General features: G+C 38.1%; 3 protein-coding genes across 5 annotated transcripts; 1 reads left to right on the forward strand and 2 right to left on the reverse strand.

The window, feature by feature from the left end:
• Nucleotides 1–4,901: 4,901 nt before the first annotated feature.
• Nucleotides 4,902–8,160, reverse strand: LOC117627677. 2 transcript variants are annotated; one of them, XM_034359871.1, is made up of 10 exons: nucleotides 7,904–8,156; nucleotides 7,651–7,817; nucleotides 7,501–7,565; nucleotides 7,143–7,183; nucleotides 6,924–7,012; nucleotides 6,724–6,837; nucleotides 6,374–6,451; nucleotides 5,834–5,899; nucleotides 5,383–5,463; nucleotides 4,902–5,285 (listed from the first exon to the last, which is right to left on the reverse strand). In XM_034359871.1, exons 1-10 carry the CDS (start codon nucleotides 8,019–8,021, stop codon nucleotides 5,178–5,180), a joined length of 927 nt encoding a protein of 308 aa, XP_034215762.1. In that variant the 5' UTR covers nucleotides 8,022–8,156; the 3' UTR covers nucleotides 4,902–5,177. The 2 variants fall into 2 exon arrangements, with proteins under 2 accessions (XP_034215762.1, XP_034215763.1); XM_034359872.1 differs by lacking the exons at nucleotides 5,834–5,899; nucleotides 6,374–6,451 and having other exon boundaries at nucleotides 7,904–8,160.
• Nucleotides 8,161–9,994: 1,834 nt separating this feature from the next.
• Nucleotides 9,995–11,219, forward strand: LOC117628425. 2 transcript variants are annotated; one of them, XM_034360884.1, is made up of 3 exons: nucleotides 9,995–10,485; nucleotides 10,621–10,786; nucleotides 10,898–11,219. In XM_034360884.1, exons 1-3 carry the CDS (start codon nucleotides 10,214–10,216, stop codon nucleotides 11,018–11,020), a joined length of 561 nt encoding a protein of 186 aa, XP_034216775.1. In that variant the 5' UTR covers nucleotides 9,995–10,213; the 3' UTR covers nucleotides 11,021–11,219. The 2 variants fall into 2 exon arrangements, with proteins under 2 accessions (XP_034216775.1, XP_034216774.1); XM_034360883.1 differs by having other exon boundaries at nucleotides 10,049–10,497.
• Nucleotides 11,220–14,892: 3,673 nt separating this feature from the next.
• On the reverse strand, nucleotides 14,893–16,832 carry LOC117627803 (transcription factor TCP15). Its single transcript, XM_034360050.1, has one exon. The coding sequence runs from the start codon at nucleotides 16,527–16,529 to the stop codon at nucleotides 15,285–15,287; it is 1,245 nt and encodes a 414-aa protein (XP_034215941.1). The 5' UTR covers nucleotides 16,530–16,832; the 3' UTR covers nucleotides 14,893–15,284.
• Nucleotides 16,833–19,764: the final 2,932 nt, after the last annotated feature.

Below are 19,764 nucleotides of genomic sequence, written 5' to 3' on the forward strand. Positions count from 1 at the left end.
CGGCGTATGGGGAGATTACGTGAATTAGAGAGAACTACGTGTGGCTTGATCCCTCAAGGAGGGTACGTAGGCAGCCTAAGGTTGTTAGGTGCAGCCGCAGACTAATGTTAGTCATAGTTTTTATTTGAATTTAGTATTTGCCTTGTTTAAGGCATGAATTGACCTGTTAGCGTGGTTGGTAGTTCATTGAGAATTATGGGAAGGCCGAAGGCCATTTGTGTGAATTGCATGAAATTATATTGTGCATGCTGCCAGTTGGGAATATAAATTGTGTTTTTATGCAGGTATGAATTTTGGGAAATGTCCAATTTATAGGGGAGACTCTGCCGAATTTTCGGCAAAGGTCTCGGTCTATAGTAAGCGGGCCCGGCATCGGGGTGATGTCAGGAATTCCAAAGGGTTCGTCTCGGGTTTTGGGAAAATTCGGGGCGGGTCCTTTCAATTTTGGCTAAGTATTGATTTCTTTATTCTTTTTAGATTCCCTTTTAAAACTTTCTACCAATAATTTAGTATCAGAATTTGTCAGTGTTACTTGTTTTATCATGCAATGTTTTATAATATTTGACTTTGTTACTTGTTTTATGAGATTGGTGTTTTAGAGTAAGTGGTTTAGTTCAAACCCTATATAATTTAGATGCAGCTCTCCCTCTTGGATCTCTCTTTGATTCAATATCTTTTTTGCTTTCCTCTCCTTCACTGGATCAAAGGTGTCGTTGGATCTGTCTTTGACTCCATATCGTTCTTGCTTCATTGTCCTTGTCTACAATAATCAAAGGTTAGGTTACCTTCTGTTTTCTCATTCATGATCTAGCTTTTGTTATATTTTCTTTTGAACATTAATTGACCAACAATACATCTTTACCTGATTTCTTTTGGACTGTGAGTAGTTTTTGTTTTTTGAACATTGATTGACCAACAATACATCTTTATCAAACCAACAATGCGACTCTCCAATAACTTGGCTCAAGTCAAGTCATTAAATTTAAACTACTTAAATTGTAAGATAATTAGTTTAAATTTTTTAATAACAAGAATAATGAGTGTAATCCTAAACTCCCACGATTGGTTGTGTACTACCATAGCGATGCATGACCAACCTTTTTTTTTTTTTTTTTTTTGGTTGGAAATGCATGACCAACTTTCTGCTCGTCGAATGCAACGCCTGCCTCATGATGAACGAGTGCCTCTGTTGTTCATAATCCCACCAGCCTTTCATAATCCCATGCCACGCAAGAGATTCATGGCACACGTTTGTGATTGATGAAAACATATGCCTTCATAATCCTTACTCCCACAAGAAAATTTGAAACCATAGATTCTTTGGTTGATTTGTGAGGGATAAATTATTTTATTTTGGAAATAGCTGTTATACAAAAAATTACAAAAGTAAAAATAAAAAATTGGGTCATGCCAAGTGTTTTATCAGTTTTGTGTCTGTTTTTGGGTCTGGTACAGTAAGCTGTTGTGGGGCTCTTTGTTGGCTTGTCCAGATTGACTGTTGTCTATTGCTTTCTCAGTTTCGCTTGTTGCTGTTGTCTCTTCTTCCCTTGTTTCCAATCTAACCTATTCGAATTTTTGTGGATTATTTTTTATTTTAGATTTCTTTGAATATTGGAAAGCGTCTGCCAAATTCAGGTATGGTGTTAAATATTCTGCCAAGTACTGTTGGATTTTCTGCATATAAATTTACAAAGTTGGTTGCCGAAGAAAGGTCTTTTCCCAATGGTGATTTGAACTCTGCAAAATTAAATTTCCAATTTTCGTTTTAGAAAACATCTTTTTTATGAAAAAAAGGGCCTTTTTTTCCCTCTCATCTCTTGTTTAGCAGAATTGTTTGAGTGCTATATTTTAATTACAATACTGGTTTTCTTGCAGATTTCTTTTATTGTTAATTTTTAGAAATGGATGACCAGGAAGAGCTATTTAATTTTGCAAAAGATGATTATGAGAGGAATGACGTTATTGGACCGATGGTTTGTTGTTACAGTTTGTCCTTTGGTTCCAATATATCAGAAGAATCGTATAAGGGGTTTTTATATTTTAAACGTAATGGGAAACCGATACCTGGACATTTGTAAAAGTTGACGGAGTTGATGGGAAAGATGCTGCTAGTAGGGCGGAATTAATTTTTCATACGACTTATGGAGTTAGTGATGATGTGGTTTTAAGGCCTCAGAGGCATTTGTTCATTAAGCAGAAGCATTTTGCCAAAGTTCCTGATGACATAGGGTTGTGTGGTGTGTTTGTTATGATCGTTTTGAACCTCTCAAACATTGGACCGAAAAGGTTCAGTCGGATGAAATTGTTCAGTATGATGATAAGGTTAAATTACCCATTCGGACTCCTGATGACCGTCTTCAAGATTTTTGGCGTATATCTATTAGGTAATTCGTTAGTGTTAATTCTTTAAGGTTACTGTTTAGTTTGGTTTCAATTATTTTTGACATAATTATTTTGTATTTCTGTAGGAATTTGATTCATTGTGTGCGTAGGATTCATGATAAGGGCTTATTCCATGGTGGTTTGCATAAGCGGTCTAATTTTGTGTTTGTTAACAAAAAGTTGAAAGGAATCAACATTGAGGGATCTTTGGCTGGCTTGAGTCCTCCTGAACAAGACGAACAAAAGAAAAAAGATATCATGGACCTTAGGACGATGTTAAATTCTTGGTTCAAGAAATATAAATGGAAGGAATGTATAGTAGCTTCTTGAAGTTCTTCGACCATGCGCATTTGGAGTGAGTTCTCTCATACTTAACTTCTTTTTCTTTTCTTCTTATTTCTACTTCATTTCTTATAGGATGTGCTTTTGGTCTTTTCAGCTATCCTGATTGTGTCAAGAAATTGACATCTCATCCGTTCTTGTTAAGCTCTGAAGAAAGGATGGGTATGTTTGAAAGTTATTATCGTAAGTGGCAGAAGGTTACTACACGGCAAGATGTGGAAGATGCTTTGGAATCATCTGATTTTGATAAGTTCAAATCATGGAACCGTGATCCCGTCCTTTGTTCTATGGATAAATTTATGAAAGGAGTTGATTATCATTCTTCTGGCAACTACACTGGGGACGTGATGAACCTTCTTAGGTACTTGAGGAATTTGTATTATCATTATTGTCAATTAGAGGATTTGACTGTTAATGTGGTAGATGTCGACCGTGCTGTTCAAAAGCTGTTTGCTGGGTTTTTAGAGCTCCTGCACAAACAGTTGCGTATAGTTCCGTAGTGTTAAGATTTGTCTTTCCATTTTAGATTCTATAGAATAGAGGATGCTTGTAAGAGTAAGACAAGCGTATATTTTAATTAGCAGATCTTTGCCTAATAGCATGACTTGTATTAAGCGTATCAAGCAAACTTGCACAGCAGAGCATCAATGAAAAATCATCTGCCTTTGAAGACCTATGTGACACGTTGGCAATATGTGCTTTATTAGGCAGTATATCAGTGGGATGTGAACATGTCGTCACCGCAATCTCTTCGTCTTTGGTAAGGCGCTGGACTTGCCTTTTGACACCGCAATCTCTTCGTCTAGCACTCATAACAACCCTTATGGGCTCATGTCAAAATTAAGATGTCAAGAACTTACCCATGCTCTGTTACATTAGCCTTGTCAGCTGCGGGAACCCATGACCCAATGATCCTCCCTCTACACTACACTGATAGAACCTTATACCCTATAATAAGCAATATACCAAATTCAGACATTCTTGTCAGATGAGCCTAAGAATCCAAACAACAGTGGGTAACCACATTAACCACTATGGGGCCTGAATTTTTGCACTTTATTATATAGATATACTCTGTTAACAGAACAAGTACGGAATTGAAAATGAAACCCTAGTTTTCTTTCCAACAAGTGATTCCTCTACCTTATTGCTCAAAAAAATTAACGAACCCCCTTAATCAACTGAACCGCAAAACTAATATTCAGAATTACTTGAACTTTTAAAAATTCAGAATTAGACATCAAATCAACTCCAACCCAGGAAAAGATTTTTACTTTTTAGAAAGTAATAAAACCCATGATTCCAGAGACCCTAGATCAGAACAAAGCAACCATTTTGTAGAAAAGAAAGAAGAAAACACCCGGAGGAAATGCATTATTAGATTGAGAAAATGTAAAATTTACTGATACACCTACCTACAGATGGAAATGCTAGGCAGAACAAATGGGAAATTCAATATAATTCCAAGAAATAAAACAAAAGATTTCGTGGAAATTTGGGGTTTTTTTTAAGGTCAGAAACTAGAATTTCAATTAAGGGAAAAGGCAACAAATGCAGAACCTCAACTCCCTCCCTTTTTCTTCTATCCCACCACTTAGAACCCTCTATGCAGCCACTCTCACCAATTTTGCAGGTGTGTTGGAATCGTAGTTATTCATGGAAGAATATAAAAAAGGGAGAAAGAACATATTGCTAACAACAGAAACGCTGAATTTTGTTAGAGAGATGGAAAACGTTGGGTAGAATCAGATGGTGTTATCTTGGTTAGACTAGTATATATAAAAAGATTCTCAAAGAGTTAAGAATCAAACTGAGAAGATATGAAAGAGAGTTGTACAAATACATAAATTGAAGAAAGCAATATTTAGCAATCCAAACTGAAGTAAAAGGACTAAGATATCTCAAAACTCGTGTAGAGGCTAAAATCGCGGAACAAACTCATGTGTGATTTTGATTGTTTCTGATTGAGAGTGTAATTTATTGCATCGTTTCAACTTCGAAGACCCGAAAACAAAGTTCTCAATCAACCATTCTCAGACATTGAATATTAGTGATTTGAACGGTTCTGTCTTCTTCACGTTGGTTTCATCAGTTATGTTCTGTATTTGAGTTTTGCATGTCATGGGAGCGTTTGTCGATACATAATCAGAGTGAGCACTCTTTGTTTGCTCAAACAATACAAAACAACATATTAAATTAGTAGTGTAATTACAACGTCTTATAAAAACTTATGAACGGCAAAATCCTCATTTTTGTTTTTATTTTTGTTTTTGTTTTTGTTTTTTCGCAGTAAATGTCTGGTTGGTATTAAAACTCTTTAACTGATGGAAGATATTTTAATTTCATTTACAAATTTGCACACTCTCAACGGGCACATCTTGTGTCAGCAGTTTCTCTTTAAGGTATGTGTCGTGAGATCTTGTAATCCATCTTTTGTCTTTCATTTCATGATGTCAATTTCTTGAGCAGCCAAGTTGGAACCTGCGCATCTTCATTCTTCCATTCAAAGCAAGAGCCAAAACATCAAATTCCTCAACATACCAGAGCTCAGATATGACCGCCTGAATTATATTTTGAGGACCTTGTAAGCTCATGGATAGGAGGATACACACAAATCACATACCATAAATTACTGTGGTTATAAATAACATATCTCACCTCAAATCCCCGGAGTTCATTGTTTAGACGATCAACAAGCCCATGAAAGAAGTGGACCTGATCCCCAGTATTAGATAGCATCTGAACATGAAAAAATAAAGAGAAGAATAAAGAATAAACTAAGAGAACATATATAGATCTAATGGCATGTAATGGCAACCAGCATGAAAATGATATGACACATGTTTCCTTGAACTCTCAATTCATGGAAACTTCTGGATCTCATCAAGGATTCTAAAATTCCATTAACTATGAAAAGTAGTCATTCATATACTATATATGAAAATTGAAAAAGAAAAAAAATTAGAAAGCAAGCCTAGTTTCTTTGAAGAGTATAAGAAAGAGACTTAACATTTTCAGCAGATCACTGCAGTATTAAAACAATTACATGTCACACTAAGCAATGAAATAGGCTACTAATTGCACTCAAAGAGCCTTTAGATGATACTACCGTGGATGATGCTTTCGGGTGACCCAGAAGCCTTGCAAATGATGTATGAAGAATAGCCGCATCATACTGCAGGAGATAATTGCTACAACCATTAGATACTGGAAGAAAATAAGCTATTTACTCTCAGTTTATCAGTCTACCACTACTATTGCACAGCGCACTAATGAGGCCAGGTAATGAAGATGAGATCCAGGATGTAACAACTATGAGTTCCATATGAGAAAGAATGAAATAACTTGTTGGGGACCACATACCCCCTTACCCCCAGAGGTCAGTTTGGCAGCCAAAAGATAAATCAGAAAGGAATAAGTTCTGTAAGCTTCAGGAAATCGTCACCTCAAGCAAGAGCTACTGTCGTTCAGTTTCAAATTCAGGCAAAAGTGTATATTAACATTAAAACCTCGGTTCTAAGCTTGAGTTTATAGATGATCTCAAGTCATTAAAGAGTATTCTGTTAGTTAACTTCACAACTCTTAGTCTACATAGTTTGGGGGTACTACACTAAAATAAAATGAATTAAGACATAGGTACGGTTCTTACAAGTTGCTTCTCTGGTGCCCGTGGAAGTGCAGTCCTCAATTTTGCACGAATGGTTATAGGATCTGATCCAGATATTACCTAAATTGGAACACAAACATTAAGTGCAAAAGAGTGATTCCAGCAAATAATTATATCTCATATAGTTGCCTTGATGGTTAAACTACAAGACATACTACTGCATAACACGTCACGATGTCCTCAAATTGGGGAAGGGGAGAGAAAATGCAAATTTGTAAAACTGTTGAAATCAAGAAATACCCTATTTTTACAAGCATTACATAATTCCTGTTTAACATACATTAAGAGAATGGAGGCATTAAAGAGTGAGTACATAGGTTATGGAAAACAACCTGCCAGCACCCAAGAAGCACACCTGTTGAAGTTAAAACCACCCTGTCTAGGACAATTTTTAAAGGGCAGAGTTCCTGTGTGACAGCTCTAACAGCAGCTGCTTCGGCTTCAATCTGACCCCAAAAAAAGGGTTCAAAAACTAAATTGACATGTAAGTGAAAGGAAAGAAACAAATAAATGGCTCCAAAAAGGCTGTTACCTCATCTTGAGTGGCAGGAACAGGTGAAATATGGTGTGAGGCATGGAACATACTAAAATGGTACAAGCTGGAGTTCTGAAACCAAATCACTAACAAAGAAATGCATAAGCATACCAACAAATTGTAAATACTGAGTCCACAATAGATGAACTAATCCTAATTTGAGCTATGATTATGTAGTCTGTCAAAGATTTTATAAAATGACAAACAATAGCTTACCTTTATCAAAGTACGGATCGAGTATAGGTTTAAGAGCCTCCCTGCAACAAGTCAATCATGAACGCACAACTTCAATGAAAGAGTACTAAGCTGAAGCTATGAAATTATACCCAACGTTATAATTTTGCAGATTAAAAAAATCCAAACTTTAATGTGCTTGATTTCAGAGAACACTTCTCTATGCTCCATTACATTTAGAACTAATAAATAAAGTTCCCAAATTTAATAATCAAAATGATACATAATTGCTGATATCAACTAAAAATCTTCTTTTTTTATTTCACGTGTTAGCATTGATAATTTGAATAGGAAAACTCAATCAACAACACATGAACAGAGAAAGAAAGCCAATACTTACGATATCGGAACCGAATACTGTGTGCTCAGATGCAAAACATTGGCACGTACAGGGGGATTTGCTGCCTACAGAGAACACATACAACCCAATCAGCCAAAGCTCCAAAGCCTAAAACTTTAATCAATCAATCAATTGAGATATTAAGTTTACCTTAAGTATAGGTGCTACAGATCCATCCTTGATGGTAAAAATATCAGAAAGGGAGAGAGACTGAGAAGTGTGGCCATGTTGGAGAAAAAGCGGTCCGTGCTGATCCAAATCCCTAGCCATCCGATCGTACAAGGCGGACCTCTGCTCCTTATTGGAAACCATAGAATCTGGAAGGAAAATGTTGAATAAGAACCCAATTTCTCGGGAACCAAACAGAAAGAGTGAAATAGTGAAGGAAAGCAATTGAATTTACCAGAAGCGGATGTGTAATTGTGTGAAGAATCAGAGTTCCGGAGCGCCATTTGGAAGAGAGAGTAGAAGAGCAAGGCAGAGAAGAGCCAGAGGAAAGCTACGGTTTTGGAGCGATTCATGCCACTACGTCACCGCCACCACCCAACTCATCAGCACGATTTAGCCATAAGCTCACCGCTGGCTCTGAGACTGGTAAAATTCATAACGGTTTGGTTAATGTTCTTTTTCTTTGATCAACAACAAAAAGAAAAAGAAAAGTGAGAGAAGTTGGTGGCGGTTAAGATTAAAAAGGAAGTAAAAGTTATCATCTTTTATGTTAATTACTGTTTCATAATTTTGGGTTTGTTGGTGTGTTGTCCATTTTCTTGTTTTGAATTTGACTAATCATTACATCTTAGCAATAACAGAGTGAAAATAATTTAGAGACGCTTCAATACGCAAACGTAAAAAATTCTCATTTGGATCCCAAAAAAACAAAAACAAAAAAGGTTCTCATTTGGAAATGGAAATTGAGGTCATGAATACAATCTCCGGATAGTTTGAAAAAACAATAATAATAACTCAACTCATATGAGTGAAACTAAGATGCATGCATCCAATGCGTGAATTTCCAACATCTTGTAAAAAGACTATAGAAACTGTAACTATATAAGAAAATGAAAATTAGATTTTTAGCTAATAAATGTAGCTAGTTTACCTGTTAAAAAATTTCTGATTCTGCCCTTGGTTGGATTAGGGCATACATTTGTTGTGTTTCTAAGTGATTTTGGGTTCAAGCCATCATATGTATGAGTTTTTCCATGAGATCACTATTGGTGTGCAAATCAAAGTCCTTTTCCATTAAGGTAGACCACGACTGCACATAGAATGAGGACAAAGGGGGTCAACAATTCTAAAGAATATTTATGGATCATCATCTGGCCGGCAGCAAATGGGCCAAAGTGGGTAGATCTAAGCCTAATAGGACAAAGCCCGACCTGACTTGTTGCTTACTCTTGCCCAACTCAACTTGCTCTAAGATCGGATAGGTTTGGGCCAAGGGTTTGAAATCTTGAGTCAACCCGCAGCTCGACCCATTTGAGTTTGTCTAGGCTCTACCTGATTAAGCTCGTCTAGGCCCAGACCGCCCCGCCTATCAATATAATAAATAATAATAACAATAAATATAATACCCAATTAAATACTATACTTATTCATGCAATTTTCTAACTTGTCAAGCTCCAATTTTCTCAATCTCTCTATATCTTCAATCCTTTGGTGGTGGTGGTCTCATTCCCTTATTCTCTTAAATTTCAAGCTATAATTTTCTCAATCTCTCTAAATCCTGATTCCTTGGTGGTGGTGCTCTTATTAATTGGCTGTGTTGGTGCTCTCATACCTTTGTAATAAAAAGTTATAAACGATTTGTCAATGGGGTCTAACTCAATGGAAAAAAGGCATTGACTTGTAAACTAGAGGTCTCCGGTTCGAACGCCCATGGCATCTTAGTTGTGTGTATTAAAAACACCCATTCCCTGTAGTTTATATCATTGCTTGTACTAATAAAAGTTATAAATACTTATTTTTTTATTTATAAAAAGGGCAAAAACCTCGGCCCGTTTAAGCCCACTCAACCTAACCAGTTAAGCCCATCTAAGCCCGACTCAATGGGAGAGGCTGGGCATTGATATGTGAAACTTCGGCTTGGCCTTATTCAGCTCTACAACTCAAAATAGCTCGTGAAGCTCCGCGAACCCAAACATTTCAGGCTGATCAGACGAACCCTACATTTCACACACACTTCAAACTTTATTTTTGTAGTTCAATAGAATAAGAATGTTCTAAGCTTTTAGCCATTTCGAACTCTAAAAAACCAACTGTCATTGGATGATTCTTTGAATTCTTCTGCTCATGCAGTGTTCAACTTAATCGCCTCCCCGAACAAGCTAAGTCAACCTAACTTTGCACAAATGGATGGAACTACACAAGAACACAACAATTCCAATAAGAACCATGAAAACTTTGTTCTCCAAGTTTCAAAAACAAAGTTTAACCCCAAAAAAAAAAAATTCAAAAAAAATAAATAAAGGAAAAGTTAACGCATGGTTTTGCCCGCCAACTAGAAGTGTCTTGAAATTTGAGGCGGAGACCGTACGTATAACAAGTCTGGCCTTCGGGGCACGAATTAAAACGCTAGATCCGTAGAAATGCTCTCTAACTCCCTTAAATCCCTAGTTCCCCTTTGCCTTGGAAATTTTCATACCCAACCCTAATCTCCCTTCTGCCACATGCATCATCCCCAACCCTAAATTCCCTTGTGCCCCAATTTATCATGGGGCGTCGGAAGAAATCCCAAGCTTCCAAGCTCACCTCGGGTCAAGATGACGACCCCCATGACAACTTATCGGAGATCAGGAAAGCTTTAGTCGAAAATGCCGCCCTCCAAGCCCAACTGAAGAAGGAGCTTTGCCTGCTACGCGCCAGTGAACCCGAAACGAAGAGCGCAAATCCCACTGTGGTCGCTGGCAGTTCCAAGCGCAGGCCGTCGGGTCAAGGCTCCCTCAATATGTTGCCGGCTTCCTATGTGCTCGATCCTTGCCCAAGGTCAGTGACTTGGTGGGTTTCGTCTTCTTAATTATGCTCTGTTTCTCTCTGTAAAATTGTTGGTCTAAATAAAACGTGGAGGGTTTTGTATGTATGTAATGTAACGTTTATAAGGTTTTTGATAATATGACTCAGTGAATGCGGGAAGAGTTTGGCTAGCATGAAGCAGCCAAAGCAAGCAGAACAAACCAAGAGTGAGAGTGTTGCCAGCATGAAGCAGCCAAAGCAAGCAGAAGAAACCAAGTGTGAGAGTGTGGCCAGCATGAAGCAGCCAAAACAAACAGAAGAAACCAAGTGTGAGGTAGGAACAAGCGTTTCTTGATGCCAAGTTGTATAAATGTGTATAAGTGTTTTTATTATTAGCCTCTCTCAATCTTAGTTTCTCATAGTATACAATCGGTATTTTTCGCAGGGAACAGTCAAGAAGAGATCCAAACCAATTGCAAAGCAGAGTTGGAAACCACCGATAACAGGAATGCCTTTTTGGCTCCAAGCACCTTTACCGGAAACAGAACTCTTGCCCAGAAGAAAATAATCTTGCTGAAGGAGGAAGCACTTCCTTTTACTCATTTCACTCTGTTAGACTGTTGCTGCTCCATCTGTTGACTCTAAAAGTAAGTTCTGAATTACATTTGGGTTTTGATATTCCTTTTGCCCCTTGCTTGTTCTATTCTAATGTAATTGTGGTCCTACTCTTCATTAAACACTTGAATGTTTTATGCAACAATTTTAAAGAATGTTTCATATATTATATATATATATATATATATATATGAGAATGGTTTTAGGCTACAACTTCCATGCTAATTTAAAACATATTCAGGTTTTGAGTTTGACACAAAATTGCCTTTTGAGACAATCTGGCATTTGGGTATGTCTAATTTTGCCTTTTGAGATAAGCTAGTTTTGACACAGAATCTCTTTGTAAATAGCATTTCAGTCTAGAATAATAGACAATGTTTGTAGAAAACTCCTTTTGGTTAAATATATATATACAGAGACCTAGACCTAGTGTAGTTACCAATTACTTGTACTTGTGCCCAATGCTGGGCCCCAAATATGTAACCCATTTCAAAGTGTGTTGGTGGGTTACCTTAAAAACATTTGGGCCCAATTTCAACTGTGCTGGTATTGGGCAACCAAAGCAGTAGACTAGTTTAGTAGATAATTCAATTTCAAAGGTTGAGCTAGGGGTCTGTTTGTTTGCTTGTAACTTTTTCATAATAATAATGCATTAGTTTTTGAATGTGCCTAGAAGGCTACACCACCAGTCAATTTCAATGAGCCAACCTCTCCCAACATGAGGCATCCAACTGGAGAAATCTAGTATCATCACAAGCATGACATTTAATTTAAGGGTGGATGTGGATGTGGTGGTGGGTCTTTTCATCCAATTTACCTGCTTACCAACAATCCATAGGCTAAAAGCCAGTAGCTAGGCAGGCACATGTGACAATGTCACTGTATCTATTTCCATCATAGATTTTTTTTTAATATAAAAAAAAGAAAAAGCCAAGTCTAAGTGGAAGGGAGGGTTATAAGATTTTATGGGCCCGACCCGATCAAAGCCCCAAACCAAACAAATGAAATGAAATTATGAAAGAAAAAAGAGATTTTATGGGCCAAATTAGGGGAATAAGCTGACTGTTTAAGTACTTATGGAGTAATAAACCCCAAATGGAGGCAGGCTTGTTGGTTCAGTCTGGAAGATTACATGCATGGCTTACAAGTTTAGGATGGTCTAATCATGCTATTTTTGGCTGCTGGGGGCCATTGGCTGTCCATAGGGATTTCATGTCCATGACCATGTGCATAGATTGTGTACGAACCAGACCAAGCTATATTTTGCGATGATGATATGACACAGATTTCCCACACAACGGCATCAAAGCTAGTAAATGCCAAAACACACTTGTCATGATCATCACTGCCTAATAATATATATATATATATATATATATATGTATATCTGCTACTATATGCCCTCATAGCCATGTGTGTTTGCCGTTAATTCTATGTATATGCTACGTGTTCTCTTAAAATCATTATTATTCTGAAATTGTAGCGCTCTCTCTTGTACTATGTACGTGTCTATTTTTTCACTCGGCTCGCGTTATAGGATGTTTAAGCCTGGACAGACGAGAATGAGAATCGAACTCTTAACATAAGTGTGGTGATAACCATTGTCAACACTGCTAAATTCATTCACATATACTGGCTTATGAGCAGACCTAACCTACTATAAATATTGGAGCAGCAAATTAATACATTTTTGCACATTAACCCTAACTGCTCGAACCATCCAACCACCCCATTGTTACCAGGCATGTACATCAAACCTATATTATATATCCTAGCAACAAACTAATAATTTTCTGACCAGAAAACCTATATTTTATATATTCATATATTGCAATTTTCAGAAATGTATCAATACTAATAATATATATGGCAAATCCGTTTACCTTTTTGACAAGAACCGGTTAATTCTAATCGAAGGTTAAAGTAAGATTTTATTCTTCAGTTCTTTTTTTCTTTTTTTTTACTGTTGCTTTTCACGATAATATCTTGTGATATCCTTTGTGTTGCATAGTTATAATTTTGGATAAATAACATTATGAACAGCAGACATTTATTCGATAGTATATAGATTATTATATTAAAAAAACTTTCAAACGCACGTATGTCTAATCTCTGTGTGTGTACAACACTTAATCAGATTAGACTTTTATATTTGGCATATACCTGCATATTTAAATACACGATAGCAACAAGTAATCACTTTACACTTGTTTTTTTAATACTTTATACAAAAAATTAGGATCACTTAGAATATAAATATATTAACAACATCGATGGCCCACAATGAATTAGAGCACTACCAAGATTTGCATTGATCCCAATCACTCAAGACTCCAAAATTATAGGTAAGAGAGATTTTCATGAAATGAAAATAGCACTATTTTGTTGTTTTCGATTAATATTGTTATGATATGAGTGATAACGCTTTCATGTGGTATAGTATTATTGGCCGGAAATAGCAAAACAGTGATATCTTCATTGCAACTAAGTTTTTTTACCTATACCTAGAGTATGGATCCAGTAAAAGAAAAAAAAACATGAAAACTTTCAAACGGGTAGCTAGTTTTCAATTTTCATAAATTCCAGAAATTTTCATATCTTTCTTTCTTTGAACAAGTTAATACAAATTAAACAAACCCTACCAGCCAGGGCACAAGTATTTAAGACATATGCACGATAGGATAGGACATTACTAGATTTATATGCCATCTGCTCTTTTTCAAGGCCATTGACAATCGTCCCCTTCAGTTATTACGAATATAATCTTTAGCTTTAGGTATATATCAAACCATCAATTGGTGCAAGAGTATGGTCCTTGTAATATTTTGTTCATTTTTCTATTTGGGGATTTTGTTCTATAAGTTTTAAAGCATAAAATAATTTATCCACCCCTATAAAAAGAAAGGAAAATATATGCAGCATAATGCTGATTGGTTAAGGGGGGAGACAGTAACAAGTTGAGCCATGGGGGGCATACGAAACACCAGAATTCCACAATTTTTCCGATCCTCTAGTTGACCCAAAAAAAAAAAAGAATATCACAGAAATAACACTATTTTCGTACTCCTAATCAATCACGTTCTGTCGCATGTACATAATAATTCTTTCAGAATATGACTAATTAAGAATAGCAAAACAGTGTAATATCCGTGATATTCAAGTTCTTCTTTTCGTTGGTAGTTTGAAACCCAATCATTCAATGGTACCCAATCAAAACGTAATTCCATCAAAATGAAGGGTCCAGATTGATTTAAGAGATGGTGGGCCATGATCCAGTAGAGTTATTAAATAAATTTAAAACTCACCACCGATCCCCCTCAATGGTGTCAGCAACTGCACCATAAGGAAAAAAAAAGAAAGAAAAGAAAAAAGATAGAGGAATGATCCACCTGTTTGTCAGTGACGTTGTATATTGGTTTGGGCAATGACCAGCACCCTGACCCCACCACCTGAGCCAACACCTGGAACTGATAAGGTGCGGACCCTACCGTCCTATTACCCCCACCCCCTCTCTGAAAATCTTAATCATTGATGCAGTAAACCCTTTGAGATTCATGGCAGGAGAGAGCCATGTATATAGAATCAGAAGGATATCAAAAGGCTGTGAAATTTTTTTAATACCTACATTGCAGTAAGTAACTCACTGTTTCATCCCTTTTCACTCCCCATTTAGCCTTCACTATACACATGAACACAAACATGGTGGTGGCCTAGAGAGGGAAAGGGAAGAGAGAGAGAGAGAGAGAGAGCCCAATTGTTTTGTATGTTAGGTAGGAGACTTACCCATAGCATGCAAATAAGATCACTTTCACCAACACAATAAAAAGCAGAAAGTAATACTTGCTTTTCATTGAAAAGAAAATGAAGGGAAAAAAGAAGAAGAAGAAGAGAGGATTAATTGCACAAACAATGATGATCGTATACTGTGTGGTAATAAAAAAAACTCCCAAAATGAGACTATTAATAGAGAGCAGCCAAAATAACCCATGTTAAAAATAAGTGTCTTCTTTTCTTCTCCAAACCCTAAAAAACTCTCTCATCCCGGCCATATCATATTAATCACACAAAAAAATTGGAATAAATAAAAATAAACCTCAGGAATTTTAAGAGCAATCAATCAAACCTCACGTGTGTTGTTACACAGCAAACTACTACACATGTGGGAAGAAATGACGACCACCACCGACGACGAAGAACTGCTGACCATCCATCTTCATCTATGAATGGTGACTAGTACTATCATGCCGATCGTCTCCTCCGTGGTGCGAATGGGACCCACTTGCTTGCTGGGATTCTGAAACACCCGTACTGGACATGTGCCGGTATGGGTTAAGCCCAGCGAGCATATTTAACTGCCCGTCACTCATGTTATCACCGTCGTTACCTCCACCGCCGCCGCCAGAGCCTCCCAATTGTTGCTGACTAGGCAATAGGGTCATAGGAGCAGGAAAATTCATGAAATGTAACCCACCTGGCATGGTCCCTCTATACAACCCGCTGTTGTTGACCGAAGCTGGGAAAGTCCAAATAGGGTCTCCACTCATAACCTGGTTATTAGAATTCGCTACCATCCAAAAATTTGCCGGAATCTGGCTGTGGTGGTGGCTGGCCGGGACTGCGCCGGTGCTAGACTGCAACAAGTATCCTCCACCACCTCCACCGCCGCCCCCTCCCATTTGATTCAAGTCCTGCTCCGGCGGCCTCCGCTTCCTCCCTCCCATGCTCCCCTCCCCCGACGCCGTCTCGGAGAGATCCAACGACACCGTGTCGCGCAGCTCCTGCTTGGCCTGCAACATGGAGGCGTGCATGCTGTTGGTTTGAAAGTTTAGCAGAGTCGACGAGCTGTCCGAGGACGAGAGGCCGATGCCCTGAAAGAGGCTCCGGCGCTGGTTCTGGTGAACCGAGAAATTGGGGCTGTAATAAGAAGATCTTAACTGCGACGGCACCGACATGCTCGAGCCGGAGCTGCGGAGCGAGATGTTGAGCGATGTGAAATTGGCGGGGATTGTGCCGGTGCCCGTTGCGGCGATCACCGCTGGCTCTGCCTGCTGGAGAAGCCACTCGATGGTTTCTCCGTCAGACTTGTGGCCGAGCTCGCGGGTGAGCTGGAAGACTCTTGCAGCGCAGAGGGCCGGCATTCGAATGCGACGGCCGCGTCCGTCGACTTTCGTGTGGCGGTCCTTGGTGGAGGTCCGCTTGGGAGGAGGCTTTTTGGAGGGCTCGGCAGAAGCTTGGAGAGTGGAGGTTGTTGTGGTGGTGGTGATGGCGGTCGCAGGGTCCACAGTGGTGATGGCTAGAGAAGGGTAGGGGGAGGTCGAGTTAGAGCAAGAGGCGGCTTCTTGATCTAACTCCTTCTTTTCGAGCAGCTGGAAGGGGAAGTTTGGACGGTGGTGATGTTGCTGTTGTTGGTAGTGATGGTGGTGGTGGTGGTGGAGTTGATGATCTTGATCACCTCCTTCCATGATCGCATGGGAAAGAGAATTATGATCAGCTTGTGTGAAGGGTTTTATTATGAGAGGAGGAGAGAGAGAGAGAGAGGTCTTAATTTAGTAGTATAATTGGTTTTGGTGGGGCTCTCAGCTCAGCTCAGCTTTCTTCAGTCACTCACAGTGGTACTATATTTACAGGACTAGTCTGTATATATTTTTTTTGGAAGTCTCTCTTTGTTGTTGTTGGGCTGGAAATTTGTATATGAGAAAATGGAGAAATTTGATTTTGATGATGTGTAGAGAGAGAGAGCGAGCTATGGACTAGTATGGAGAGAGAGAGAGAGAGAGAGAGAGAGAGAGAGAGAGAGAAGATAAGGGAGGGAGGAGGAGCTTTAAGCAACAAAGATAATGAGTGGGAATTATATGGGTGAGCTTTAAAAAGCAATTTTTTTTAGGAAAAGAAATTGCTTTGTTGTTGTGCTGAGCTTTTTCTCGCTTTCTTTTTATTTTATTTAATTTTATATAATTATATGTTCTGTCATTCTTTAGGAGGGAAAAATATCAGAATATCAATTATCAAATACACCCAAAGCCAAATAAAAAAACAAAAAAAAAAAATATCTGAATTTTAATTTTCAGGAGGAGGAGAGGTGAGGAGGGAGAGGGAGGGAAGGGGTTCCCCTTTTTATTGTGGTTGGACAGCCCCTTTGGTTCAGACTCCACGTGAGGTGCTCTTTTTATCATTCAATCCATAAAGACAATGGTGGCCGAGGTGGGACCCAATCCCAAGTCAAAAAAATTTTAGAGACTTGGAAAAAAGGAAAGATTATAAAGTGGGTCCCTTCTCATTCAAGTAATCATTTCATTTTGCCTTTGGACCCCTTTGCCTTTCGCTCTGCACCTTTGCTATTTGTTGCTTGCCCTTGCTGGCATGGGAGCAGATCCCCTTCATGAACTCAACTAGTAAGTAAAAAACTACTACTCCCCTCCTCTTCCCTATTGGGCCTTCAATATTCATTGCCTCTGCAGCTTCTGGGTTTCCAAACATCTACCATTACATTATCCTGTTTTGGTTTTGTTTTATAGCTCAAGTGATTAAAAGAGCGTTCACCCCCGACAAGAGTTTTAGTCTCGCAATCGTATATATATTTGGTTGAATTATTAGGGGAGATGATGGTGTTAAAAAGTTTTGGGTTATGGTGTTCCGTAATAGATGCTAATCGATGTGGGTGTTACCCTTTAGGACCCCTTTGGTAGCCGATGGCCCTGGATTCAGTACACGCCTTCCAAATTTAAAATGTACAAAATGTTGAATGTGCAATCATGATCATACAGGGCTACTGGTTTATGTGCAGGCTGCAGGCCCATCTAAAATCATTTTGGTTTCTCTGAGGAATCTGTTAAGGTTTGTTTACATCTTTGCTGGTCCATACATCCCACTCATTTGAGCAATCTACTTAATTAATTAGTTTAACAAACAACCCTATTGGTTTTCTTTTGTTCATTTACATCATTAATTACACTTAAAACACTTGAAGAAAGAATATCCTGTGCTACACTGAGCTCTTGGCTGGACTTGCCTAATATCTCAAATTGAAGTGCCAACTTGAAATTGATTGGATGCTTTGTTGAGTACCACAGCTAATGTGGTCTGCTCCACATCCAACATTGCTCATGTGGCACTGATGTGATATACTTACTTTGGCTGGTTGATGGTATTTTTGTCTTTTGCAATCTTAAACTGAACATGTGGCAGAACCTGATTTGATGGTTTGAGCAAAGAAAACTAGATCAAGGGAGGGAAATGTTGATGAGCCATATTGCCATAAAAGAAGATCAAAGAAGCAAGTCCTAATAATCTTTAGATAGCTGGTCAGAATTAGTCATGATCTTTTGTCCAGTAGCAATTTAGAACAGAGATAAGGACTAGCATTTAGACAATTGCTTTGCTTGACCTGATTGTCACAACCACTGTTAATTTTCTATGCCTTTTTCTTCTTCTTTTTCTTTCAGATGAATGATTTGTGATGCCTCAGTAATAATAATCTTTATTAACTTTGTAGGGCCAGTTCGTTGTAGGTTTTTTAATAAGTGATATTAAGGGAGAGGAAATTCGAATGCAGAACTTCAAACACATGAACAAAATATTCTTAACCATTCAAATTACAAGCCCCTTGCCGATTGGTTTGATATTCGCAGAACCTATCACCATATATATACATACCAATCTAGCTCTTTGTTTATATAATTATATGTTTAAATCGTACAGAATGTCTTAACCATAATTAGCACCTAGCTAGCTTAGCTATTTCAATCCCACTAGTACAATAACTTATTTTAATGACTTGAACCAAATCTAATGGGGCCTCCAGTTGAATAAGTCCATTGGAGCGTGTGGCATCATCTCATTGGGGGTGGCAGGGCTCTTCTGTACATGACTGAATTGTGGGGTTACTGTCGAGAAATGTGAACCAGGAATTAGCAAGTGCTGCCTTTTTTTGAGACCACATGCCTTGCCACTTAATGCCATTGAAGGAGACAGCTTACCATCTATCTATTCATCTCTGCTTGTTAATATCTTTTCCAGCTACAATTTTTGATAGGCAATTTCTGGATGTTTAAGTTTTGATACCCTTGCTCACGTTCAAAACCAAATGGAAGATTCCACTCACTATATTTATCTATACAGATAACCCTAATACATGATTAAGGTTATAATTGGGTGTGTTTGGCAGAGTCTTTATGTTCTAAATTTCTAATACTGGTTTAGCTGTTGTGTGATTACCACATAATCATGTGCACAGCAGCAGCTTTGCAAACAATACTAGGCCTCTGCTAAAACTGAACCCACTGAGCCATTTTCCCAAAAACCTGTTACAAAAGTAGGTTTTGTTTGGGCTTTTGTTGGGTTTTCATGTTCTTTTTCAAGCTCAATCAATGTCGAGGGCTTAAATTTGGTTGGAGCCATACGATTATCATTATTTGAGTTCATTGCTGCTGATAATGCTCTTGATCAATCAAATGGTTGGTTCATTGGGAACCAGCTTAGCCAAAACTTGTTCTGCTAAACCAAAACATTAACCTAAGATTCTAAGACATGTTTGGTGGGGAAAGAAAAAGAAAACCTAAAACTTCTCAATTTGGAACCATGAAAAATATAAAAGTTGGGTTTGGTTTGGTTTAGAGGAGTAGACAGTTGGAATCTTTGCCTTCATGTAGGGCTGGAAGTTGCATTGGAATATTTTGAAAACAGAGGGAGTTGAGTCAC

Source organism: Prunus dulcis, chromosome 5 (assembly GCF_902201215.1).
Source record: "Prunus dulcis chromosome 5, ALMONDv2, whole genome shotgun sequence".
Taxonomy (NCBI): Eukaryota; Viridiplantae; Streptophyta; class Magnoliopsida; order Rosales; family Rosaceae; genus Prunus; species Prunus dulcis.